Source organism: Solanum verrucosum, unplaced genomic scaffold, assembly GCF_900185275.1.
Source record: "Solanum verrucosum unplaced genomic scaffold, falcon-dt-bn FXZP01000028.1, whole genome shotgun sequence".
Classification (NCBI taxonomy): Eukaryota; Viridiplantae; Streptophyta; class Magnoliopsida; order Solanales; family Solanaceae; genus Solanum; species Solanum verrucosum.
In genome coordinates, this window is record NW_026020183.1 from 1,278,518 (window position 1) to 1,291,105 (window position 12,588).

The 12,588-nt window shown below is 31.8% G+C and overlaps 2 protein-coding genes across 2 annotated transcripts; one reads left to right on the forward strand and one right to left on the reverse strand.

The window, feature by feature from the left end:
• The first annotated feature begins 2,318 nt into the window (after window positions 1-2,318).
• Window positions 2,319-2,528, forward strand: LOC125829266 (uncharacterized). Its single transcript, XM_049508517.1, has one exon. The coding sequence runs from the start codon at window positions 2,319-2,321 to the stop codon at window positions 2,526-2,528; it is 210 nt and encodes a 69-aa protein (XP_049364474.1).
• Window positions 2,529-6,046: 3,518 nt separating this feature from the next.
• Window positions 6,047-8,727, reverse strand: LOC125829261 (uncharacterized). Its single transcript, XM_049508512.1, has 2 exons — window positions 8,238-8,727; window positions 6,047-6,321 (listed from the first exon to the last, which is right to left on the reverse strand). The coding sequence occupies exons 1-2, from the start codon at window positions 8,608-8,610 to the stop codon at window positions 6,305-6,307; spliced, it is 390 nt and encodes a 129-aa protein (XP_049364469.1). The 5' UTR covers window positions 8,611-8,727; the 3' UTR covers window positions 6,047-6,304.
• Window positions 8,728-12,588: the final 3,861 nt, after the last annotated feature.

Genomic DNA, 12,588 nt, shown 5'->3' on the forward strand with positions numbered 1-12,588 from the left:
TAAACTACCTAAAAAATAAAAAATTACTCAAATTAAAAAAAAAATTAACGTATACACAAAAACTCTAACCTTAATTTGATGTGAAAGAGGCTAGGGTTGAGCGACGGCAGGTTGGTGAGGCAGGGAGGGCAACGACGATGGCGTGAGTAAGGGAGGTAGTGATGGTTGAGTTGGGTATCTTTAGAAAGAAGAGAGAGAAGAAGAAAGGGGGAAATAAATAGAAATTCCAATTTGATCTTCAGATATTTAGTGAAACTGACGGACTGCATCACTTAGTCAATCGCTTTTTTGATAAAAAAAATATTTGAATCACAATTGTAGGTGCAAAAGTTGCTGGTGTAGTGGTTCATGAGTGGGGTTTATAGGCAGTACTTGGGTCTATGGCTCGTGGAAACTGATCGTGATTGGTACCTTAGAAATCCTAAAATTTGTCAAGTCTCTGGCAACTTTATATGAGTCACCAATACGACCTATGGTTGGTTACACGAGCCGTAGTTGGGTCTCGTGGATGCATCCTCAGAAAGTTGGTCATTTTTAGAGATTGGAGTCTACGAGGGAGTTGTATGGTTCGTCAAATAGACTACGAGTCATATAGGTTGGTTTGTGGTTCTTCATCGAAGAGTTGGATTTCCAGTGGTTTGGCGCCCAAATTTAGAGTTCGCAGTTGACAATTGAGTTTTCCTAAAAGTTTCACCTATGAAAAGTGTCATGAGGTTTTTCAAGAAGGAAAACTTAGCCCAAGATCTATTGATCCGTACAAAATCATTCAACGTATAGGTCAAGTGGCATACGAGCGGGAGTTACCTTCTGAATTGGAGGTAGTACATCCCATTTTTCATGTATCAATGTTGTGGAAGTTCATGAGAGATCCCTCGTGTATTTTGCCTATAGAGGATGTACAAACCACAAATGAATTATCTTATGAAGAAATATCGATTGCTATTCTGGATTGTCCAGTTTAAAAACATAGAACTAAGGAAGTGGCCACAGTTAGGCTGTTGTTGAGGAAGATGACATGAAAAGTCGAGAAAGAAATGAGATCGATTTACCCCATCTTTATAAAATCTAAAAGTTCTCTTGAAAACTCCTACGGCCCTTGTTGAGCGTGCATCAATTGTGTAATTATATCGCCCATCGAGGGCAATCAACACACATGAATCAAGTCGGAACACTTTTTTTTTTAGATTTATAAATCCTTCGACTGAGTATGTTATTGTATAAACCCTTCGAATTATTTCATATAAATTTTTCCCATCTTCCTAGAATAAAAGTGTTTTTCCATTTAAACCAATATTTTTCCCTTCTTCCTATGTGTGGGACATAGGTCTAGATTTTCCATTACCAACCCTTCCCAATGGTCATGGGATCATACGTCATTCAGACCGAAAATCCAACAGCATACATATAAAATGAGATTAGAATATATTAATTGTATCGCAATGTCTTTTTTTTTTTTGTTTGTTTTCATTTGATGTTTGATATTTATATTAGAACCCGATTATTTGGATTTGCGTGTTGCAGTGCCTATTTCTGACACTCCCAACTAGATTTTTCATACACAAGACTAGAAAATGAATTTATTTGTTGCCTTTGTTTTCCATTACCATTTTTGGGCGATCCGGCTTTTCAGAAAATATTTTTATTCAATTGTTTGAAGAAATTGCTTCCAGACCACGACAAATGAAACGACGCCAAAAATCCAAACGACTTACTCCCAATCCTGTGCGAAACAGAAGTCCTATACTACGTCTGAAGACAGAAATGCTCTCGTAGGATCTTTTACTTCAATAGTAAGAACGCAAAGCTAACCCTCAAAATTGAATATTACCTCAGCTTGCATAAACTACTTACAAGTTACTTAATTACAAGTTTTTTAAAGAAACTATTGCATGATATTTTTGAAATTTACTTATAAACCTGTACTTGTTTAATTGCGAACTTCTAAGTACAAAATGGTAGAAGTAGTAGTGAACATCCACAAACCACAATTTGGAGTATTCATAACAAATAGTGAATCTGGTATTTCCATATTATGCATCAATTTGAGTATATACTTACCTTAGAGCTATTAAAAAAGTATATTTTAATAATTACCCTAACCATTAATATAAGTGAAAAAGCGAATCAAACTCCCTTTCCGCAAATCTAAGCATCCTCACTGATCATTTGATTCCTTTCTTAATGCAATAATACTTAATTATGTTGTCATGTTAAAAAGAAGAAAAACAATTTGAACTATATATATACAAGACAAATAACAGAGTAGACAAAGAAACAATATATATACAAATAAATAAGGCAAAAAAAAGAAGAGAGAGATGTCTGATTGGGGGCCAGTGTTGATTGCAGTGGTGTTATTTGTGCCATTGAGTCCAGGCTTATTGTTTCAGTTGCCTGGTAGACACAAAATTGTTGAGTTTGGGAACATGCAGACTAGTGGACTCTCTATACTTGTTCATACTGTCCTCTATTTTGGAGTCATTACTATCTTCCTTATTGCTATCGGAGTTCACATCCATACTGGTTAATTTATTGAGGTTTTAGAGATGTGCCTTCTTTTTTTTTCTTTTAATTGTATTAATTTTATCGAATTAAATCGTGTTTCAATTTAATATCTCAATTCCTGATAAATTGTTTTAATTAGACACCTTTTTGGAATTTTTTTTTATTTTTTTTTGCCTCTGTTCCTAGTAGGTAGTTATGTTAATCACATAAAATATACATTATTTTCTTTAATTATACGCATTTGTCTCAATAAGATACAAAACTCAAACATTTTCTACATAGGATTTATGCTTATAATTAAAGAAGATGACATATTTTGTAGAGTTAATTTAATTGTCTAATAGATCAATGAAAACATGCATTACACCTTTTTTTTCAAAATTTGAATTGAAAGTGTCTAATTAAGAGACATTATTAAGAGTTTGAGATATTCAATTAAACAAGGCTTAGCTCAACTAGTGTTTAAATGTACTTCATATGTCCCAATTTATGTAACACATTTCGTTTTTCGAAAGTTAACCCGTTTAAGTTTGGGTGATATTCTAATGGAATCTTCAATTTTTTTAAAATGAAATTTATATATTTGTAAACTACGTAAAAAAATACTATAAGTCACAATAATTGATAATTCAAAATATTTAGATATGTGAAAAATTTACGGTAAAAAATAAATCTGTTTAAATTTCAAATTTTGAAATGTGTCACATAAATTTAGATAGAAGGAGTAATATTTATGCATATCCATTGTTTAGCTTGTCTCATGAGTTACGGTTGCTACAAATTGCAATTGTGCGCTTGACTTTCAACGTTTGCTTTGAAAAGAGGTTAGCCGAATGAAAGATTAAGGTAATAAATGAATGGATTGAATTGAATTTAAGAATATTAAAATGATTGAGTTAATAAATGAATGAATTATTAATTCGTTTAAATGTTATTTAGGCTTAAATGAGCTAAAAGTCAGATCATAATCCAACTCACATAATTCTTACTAAGTTTTAAAATATTAATTTATTTTCTTATAATTTATATTCCCTTATATTATGGCTGTAAAAATTATATCAAATAAAGAACATATTTTTTTTAAAAAATATTTAGACTAAATTTCTCATAAATCAATATGAGTTACATATTCCCCTAATTATTGGGTGAAGTAATAGCTCAAAATGAGTCTAGTTAATAAAATAAGTAGGCTGTTTACTCGGTCAAATATAAACAAGTTGGGCGACTAATTTTGACACCCTAATCTTCGCAAAAATCGATAGAATATCATTGAAAAAATCTGTAAATAAAATATAAGAGTTATTTTTGTACAATGACATCTTTCTAATTCAATTATACTTCCTATGTCCCATATTAGTTGATCAATATACTAAAAATAGTTGTCTTAAATTAGTTGATCAGCTTACTAAATCAAAAAAACAAATTAATTTTTTTGCCGTATTACCCTTGTCATTAATTCTTTTTGAAAATGTTCACACATGTTTGTAAAGTTCCAAAAAAGTTCTTAAGAGGTGAATTGGTAAAACTACTCTCCTATTTGTGATTTCTTAATTCTTAATATACGTGTAAAAAAAAAGGTGGTAAATTAATATGAGACTGAGAGAGTATATATTTAACTTAATTCCAATCTTGGACAAACAAATGCACGCACGTAAATGATCATTCATTTCTATGCTTTTAATGGAAACCGAACGGATGTTAAAGTAACGATTTAAAAATATTTAGACTAAATTTCTCATAAATCAACATGAGTTGCATATTCCCCTAATTATTGGGTGAAGTAATAGCTCAAAATGAGTCTAGTTAATAAAATAAGTAGGCTGTTTACTCGGTCAAATATAAACAAGTTGGGCGACTAATTTTGACACCCTAATCTTCGCAAAAATCGATAGAATATCATTGAAAAAATCTGTAAATAAAATATAAGAGTTATTTTTGTACAATGACATCTTTCTAATTCAATTATACTCCCTATGTCCCATATTAGTTGATCAATATACTAAAAATAGTTGTCTTAAATTAGTTGATCAGCTTACTAAATCAAAAAAACAAATTAATTTTTTTGCCGTATTACCCTTGTCATTAATTCTTTTTGAAAATGTTCACACATGTTTGTAAAGTTCCAAAAAAGTTCTTAAGAGGTGAATTGGTAAAACTACTCTCCTATTTGTGATTTCTTAATTCTTAATATACGTGTAAAAAAAAAGGTGGTAAATTAATATGAGACTGAGAGAGTATATATTTAACTTAATTCCAATCTTGGACAAACAAATGCACGCACGTAAATGATCATTCATTTCTATGCTTTTAATGGAAACCGAACGGATGTTAAAGTAACGATTTAAAAATATTTAGACTAAATTTCTCATAAATCAATATGAGTTGCATATTCCCCTAATTATTGGGTGAAGTAATAGCTCAAAATGAGTCTAGTTAATAAAATAAGTAGGCTGTTTACTCGGTCAAATATAAACAAGTTGGGCGACTAATTTTGACACCCTAATCTTCGCAAAAATCGATAGAATATCATTGAAAAAATCTGTAAATAAAATATAAGAGTTATTTTTGTACAATGACATCTTTCTAATTCAATTATACTCCCTATGTCCCATATTAGTTGATCAATATACTAAAAATAGTTGTCTTAAATTAGTTGATCAGCTTACTAAATCAAAAAAACAAATTAATTTTTTTGCCGTATTACCCTTGTCATTAATTCTTTTTGAAAATGTTCACACATGTTTGTAAAGTTCCAAAAAAGTTCTTAAGAGGTGAATTGGTAAAACTACTCTCCTATTTGTGATTTCTTAATTCTTAATATACGTGTAAAAAAGAAGGTGGTAAATTAATATGAGACTGAGAGAGTATATATTTAACTTAATTCCAATCTTGGACAAACAAATGCACGCACGTAAATGATCATTCATTTCTATGCTTTTAATGGAAACCGAACGGATGTTAAAGTAACGATTTAATTTGACTTCCTCTGGTTCAAAGTATTAAATGAGTTGTTGGGTAAGACTTTAAGAATTAGGGCAAAAATCGTTTACACCCTAACTTTACATTAAAAATCAAATTCCACACTCGACTTTAAAAATAATAATTTTTAACTAGTGCAAAAATTTGTTATGCATAACATGAAAAATATACCACAAAGTTAATGCATGCGTTATTCTTGCTATTACACTCTACCAAAATACTCCTAAGATGATATTAGTAAAAGCAAAGATACAGGTAATCGGGAAGTAAATACAATTAACGTAGAAATGCTACTTGTGAATTTTTTCCCCTTCTGCTAGAAAAGTAATATCTCTCATTTATAAAATACCTATGTTTCAAAACTGAATAAATCAATAACATACACCATAGTTATATGTGGCTTTTGTTTAAAAAAATACATTATGCAATAGCAGATAGTGAGTTTTCAAGTTCAAATATTGTTCCAATTGGCATGATCCTATATCAGGGAAATACTAATTAAGCTTTGATTGTACTTGCAATATCACTCAGGGCGAAATGGGTGTTGTTTCTACATCTGTAATGGCACAAGAAATACAACATAGTTGCACTAAGATAAAAGAACATGGCACATCCATTTTGAGTTTTCTATACAGTAAAGTTATAGCTAATCAAATATTTTCACTTTCAAATGCCTAAGCTGTCCTCCTGCAACAAACACCAGCATGAAATGTATTCATCCTCCATACATTCTTTAAGCATTGCAGGAAACTGCATCTAGTAAAGAGTTCGACCATGCTCCTCACCGTTGTTCTGTCCCAGTACAAATGTTTAAATTGCTTCACAATATTTTACACGCTGCAATACAGAATACAAACAAAATGAGCCAAAAGACACAAAGTATCAAACATGGAGTAGCACATAAAATTGGAGAATACATCTTGCACGACATGAGAATCTCAACACTTCAACCATTCAGGAGAAACATAAAAACTACAAATAAACAAGTCAACAGAGATATGAAATATGAGATATCACAAGAACTGAACTATCACCACACCAGCATCTCAACATCCCACATGAAGGAAAACAGCACACTTATACAGCTAGACTGATTGAGCGGAGGAGAAAACAAAGCTGATATCTCTACCATACTATTTTCCTTGACACGTAGAAGCTAAATGAGCTCTAGTGAAGTCCCGTCATAAATTTAGATATAAGTTATGAATCTTAATCACTTGAATAACTGGTTATATCCATATCCAACAACTGATGATTTCATAAGCTGGTTGTACTGACTACACAGCTTGTCAATGAGAAGCTTAAAATTAGGTTGCCTTCTCATTTAGGTCGAATGCACATGCTGAGAATTTGCGAATACAGGTGCCAAGAACTGTTTGAAGCCTCCCTCACAAACAAGTTCCCTCTTCTCCACAAATTATGCATGCCCTCATTCAATTCCATTAACATGCACCATCATAAATTACAACTCTGATGCAAAATAAGTTCTTATACCTTAAAATATGTTATAAATTATTACTCATTCTTAATGGACAAAATTCTGTAATGTCGAGTTAGACTTTGTACTAATATACTATATTTGTTTTTCTAGATACAGTTAATCAAACTTTAGCAAAGTGAAAAACACTCCCATTCCCTTCCCCACTCTTGGCAGTTGATCTTCTTGTTACTATTTTCCTTATACTTCCACTAACTCTGCTACTGAAAAGCCTAAGAAACATGGATGCCAAGTTGACGAAAGTAACAAAAAACAAGGCAATCTGATACATGTGGACAAAATAATCCAGGCCAAATAGTTGCTAATACTATATTGGAAAGCCCAAAGAAACCAAGAATCCTATATAGAGAAATACCACCCCCTCCTTAAGTTTGGAAAGCAGGCAAAATTAATGAGGCGATTTGGTTTTTAACATATTAAGCCAATTTGCATAAGAAATGTGGCGGCCAGTAAATTAGGAGACCATAGAGAGAATGAAATCATATTCACAAAATCACAAATATGAAGTACAAGGAGAACAGATGACGATAACTCTGATATATAAAGGTGTCAAATCCAAATTATGAGATCTTAACAAAAGAACTATCAGAAAACATTACCCACAGAACTCACCAAGCTACCTCACCTTTCCAGTTTTCATTCTTTCAAGAAATAAAGTTTCTACATCCACTTCCATGGAAACATTCATTCCTGTCCAAACCTCCCGGGCCAAACCTTCACACCTTTATAAGAGTTTTAACTTGTTTTTAGCCAATCTGAAGCCATTATAAGTTAATTAATCAACCATCTCATAGAGTCATAGTTTCCATTTCGATTCGATTAGATTAGCATAGCTGCATACTGGTATCAGCTAGTATATAATCATCAAACTTATACAATAACACCTGATTTCATCATTAAAGAGTAACTTATATGAGCTGATACCTAGCAAATAATGTAATTAACCTGCTAAATCATTAGACTACTATAGTAAGAGTTTTAAATATAACCTAGATCTTTATTCCAAAACTAGTCAACACTATTAAAATGAAATCTAACGAACAGAACATATAAATGAAACATTCACAATAGATCAAAAGAGAGCTCATAATAATCCCGTGCCAGTAACAGGGCAAACAAGCGCGAGACATAACAAAAAATAGAGTTTCCAAGCTGAACAGATAAGGAATTCCCAAATCAATAACTAAAAAGTGCAAATTTTACAAAGAAAGAGAAGACTCAGAATCAAAAAACTGTAGAGGAGAACAATCCTTACGTTGACTATGCGATTGAGATGAAGGCATAGGGCAGAAAATAGCTCGTCCAATCATTGACAAAACAGAAACAATTCCAGCTAAATACAAAACCATCACAAACACAAGAATCCACGGCATCATGAAAAACCCAATGAAGAACGTTACAGATCCACATAGCATCAAAGCCATAGAAATACCGAGAAGCAGGGAAGCAAAACCCGCGGGAGTAATCTGCTGCATCGGCCTCACTGGCGGCAACTGTGTACTGCGTTGGACAACCGGCGACTGATCGGAAAACTCGAACGGCGTAGTTGGAGATCGGAGAATGTTGAAAATCAAAGTAGAAAGCTCATAAAGAAGCTTAGATTGTTGATCCTGTTGACTTCTCATCATGTTGGCTAAAGTTTCTCTTTCCTTTTTTCTTTCTTCGAAGAGAAAAATAATAGAGTATCTTAAAAGGAAAAAAAAAAAGGAGATAATGCAGAAAACGAGGCAAGTGGATAAAATTTGTGATTAATTGGTATTTATCCAATCAAACAATTTATTGGAGGCGCTCTCTGACCCAAAAAGTGAAAGACGCGGCGGTGCTGTTCCGATCACTCATCAGACACCCACACCCCCACCCACCATTCACCTTCTATCTTTAAAATTCATTTGAATATAGCTATAAGATCGCCGAAATAAAATATAGAATTATTTTATTTCATGTTTAATCGGAGAAATAAGGTATTTATTGATTAATTTTTCTATCATTTTTATTATTGTGATGGGATAAGTACTACTCGTTTGATTGTGAGTAAGTTATGCTGGATAAGCTATCATATGATAGTTATCTCATCATATATATGAGATAACTTATTCATGAATGGTGGGATAAATAATTTCATCGCTATTTAATATTTCCAATCAAATGTAGGGTAAAATAATTATACATTTTATCTATAGATTATTATAACTTATACTTCACACTAAATGACTACTAAATGATCATCTAAGTTATAGAAATTGTCTTTAAATATTATTTTCATTTTAAGATTAAAATATTACTACTATTATTCTCCAAAATACTTAATACAACAAAAGTTTCCTTCTCTGTTAGTTGGTATGTCAAGTCATTAAAGTGTTTTTTTATAATAAATTTGTTTAATTCATTAAATCAAAATCATAATTTTGTTCTTTATATTTAAACAAAAAAAGTAGAATAGTTTATTAAGAAGAAATTTGTATGCTTCTAAAAATATTTTTGTTACTTAAACTTTATACTTATTATTTTTCTAAATAGTCACTCATGTTTTGAAAATTACCTGTACAAAATACTTTTATTTTTTTAAGACAATAATATCACTCAACTATTACTTTTTTTTCCCTAAAAAATACTAAATACCTCAAAAGTCTCATTCTATTCTTGTTGACATGTTATGTCATTAGACCATTCATTTTTTAAAAAAAATAGGCATACTTAACTCATCAAACTTATGTCTCTATAATCCAAAACACAAATATAAATTCATGGAGATTATACAAAAAAACACACAAATAATCTAACTTCCTGCAAATTTTTCCACCAAATACAATTCAATGAAAAAATCTTTGTAGGTAATTATTACCTGAGGATTTTTGAAATCCCGAAGTTAATTATTTGGAAATTTTAAGCAAGTAATTTTTCATAAAAATATTCAAATAAATCTATAATATTGACATACTAAAAAGTTGGTAAAAATGATAAATAATTTCATGACTATTTAATACTTCCAACCAAATTGTCATGACCCAGGCCGTTGTGATTGACACCCACACTAACCCTCCGGTGGGAGAACCATTATTACAAACCAAACTCAACAACTCAACCAAAAACTAAGGCATTTAAAGATACGAAAACAGGTTTAAATGTCTAAGAAAAGGAAAATAGGGAGTTTCCATAAACTCCAACAAAAGTCTAACAACCAAATGCAGAAATAATGCCTAGAACCCGAAAGTCAATGTACCAAAATTCCAACAAGAACCATAGGTCTAAACAAGAAGGGGAACAACCCCAAACTAACACAAGGAATCTAAAGCACTAGTCTACATCCAAAGATGTGGACATAAACAAAAGAAGAAGTCATGGCAGCCCGGAAGAACTGGCTCATCGTTGAATTCGATTGCTCATTGATCTTCTAAACGAGGTCTGTCAGTAGCCGCCTGAAGATGCCATGTACTCAACAAAGAAAGAGCAAGTGCAATATCAGTATACAACCACAATGTACTGGTAGGACCACCCAGCTATCCCAATAGATGAAACACATGCAAGTAACCACAACATTATAAAACAGGCATATACCGAACATATACAATATTAGTAACAATTCCACATTCTCTATAATACACATATATGCCAAGTCAATGGTCCTCTCATGGAAATCATACCCAAACTGTTTGTGTACCAGTACGTGGTATCCGATCCAAGTTAGTATGCCGGATGTGACACCCGATCCCATATATGCGCCGGAACGTGGCACCCGATCCAAGTTAGTGTATTGGAATGTAATACCCGATCCATTCAACAAACCACAATCACAATGTACATTCTCATAATCATACCATCAAGAGTTGATTCATGGCATACAATTCTTTATTCATACTCATTTACAATTAGTGTGATCAATAATGCAACATTTGCATACATACATGCATTAAAACGAAGTAATTACTAACATACATCACACCAACATGAAATCACAACCATCACCTACCTCGAACAAAGCTTGAACCCTCCTAAGAAACTTGATTCTTCCCTTTTCGAATTATTTCCGCCTGCTCTAGGTCTACAAACAACCAATTCAATACAGGGATTAATAATTAAGGTTTAATTTACCCGGATTATGACAAACCCAATAACCCAAGACCCAAATTATGATCCTAAGGTGCAGCTAGGGCTTTTCCCACCATCCAAAATAGTTCAAAAACCTTCCTCTAACAATAACTACCCATGAATTTATATTCTACGGATCAAAAAACGAATTCGGGGAGTGAAAACCTTACCTTTAGCCTCAAAAAAGGTGAAAACCCGTCAAGAAAATACATGGGGTCGTCTCCTAGCTCTCAAGAACGAAGTTTGCAGAATAAAGACGTTTTTGGGGAGTTTATTTCCAACTTAATTCGCGATTGGCCTGCTATGTCGGCCCCCATCCCGCCACAACAGCCCCGCCCTGGTGGCTTACACGGAGAAAGAACCTCAAAATTAGAGTCTCAAACCCCCATTTCACAACACACCTTCAACCCATGACACTCAGAAACTACCCGTTCACGCTAAGATCAATTTTGAGAGTTCCACTCGGCCGAATTCAATTCCGTAAAGTCGTACGGGTTCCTTAACATCTTAGATATCCATTCATGTGATCAAAATCATTATTAGATCTCTCATTTGTTACCAGATTTCCCTAGACCTCACTGACTTCGATTTCGTCCAAATCTGGACTAGACTAGAAATTTTCAAGTTACTACCAAAAAGTTTTCTGGCCCAAAATTTCTCTCCGATGGCTTTTCTATAACGACGGGAACAAGTCGTTACACAAATAAAGGGGTAAAATAACTATACATTTTATCTTTGGATTATTATAACTTATACCTCACCCCAAATGACTCATAAATGATCATCTAAATTTTAGAAATTGTCTTTAAATATTATTTTCATTTTAAGATTAAAATATTGCTACTATTATTCTCCAAAATAATTAATACTACAAAAGTTTCCTTCTCTCTTAATTAATTGACATGTCATGTCATTAACGTTCTTTTTTTTAATAATAAATTTGTTTAACTCATTTAATCAATATCATAATTTTGTTCTTTATTTTAAAAAAAAAAGTAGATTAGTTTATTTTTGTTACTTAAACTTTCTATTATTTTCCTAAATAGTCACTCATGTTTTGAAAATCGCCTATACAAAACACTTTTATTTTTGTAAGACAATAATATCACTCAACTATTACTTTTTTTCCTAAAAAAATACGAAATACCTCAAAAGTCTCATTCTATTCTAGTTGACATGTTATGTCATTCATCCATCCGTTTTTTTTAAAAAATAATAGACATATTTAACTCATCAAACTTATATCTCTATAATACAAAACACAAATGTAAATTCTGTGAAAATTCATGGAGATTATACAAAAAAAAAATCACAAATAATCTAACTTCCTGCAAATTTTTCTACCAAATAAAATTGAAAGAAAAAATATTTGTTGGTAATTATTACCTAAGGATTTTTGAAATTCCTAAGTAAATTATGTGGAAATTTTAAGCAAGTAAATTTTCATAAAAATATTCAAATAAATCTGTAAAGTTGACATAGAGAAAAGTTGGTAAAAAAAAAGAAATTTTATTATTTAA

Coding starts and splice junctions, on each gene's coding strand:
- LOC125829266 (XM_049508517.1), top strand. CDS start 2,319: ATGTCTGATTGGGGGCCAGTGTTGATTGCAGTGGTGTTATTTGTGCCA.
- LOC125829261 (XM_049508512.1), bottom strand. CDS start 8,610: ATGATGAGAAGTCAACAGGATCAACAATCTAAGCTTCTTTATGAGCTT.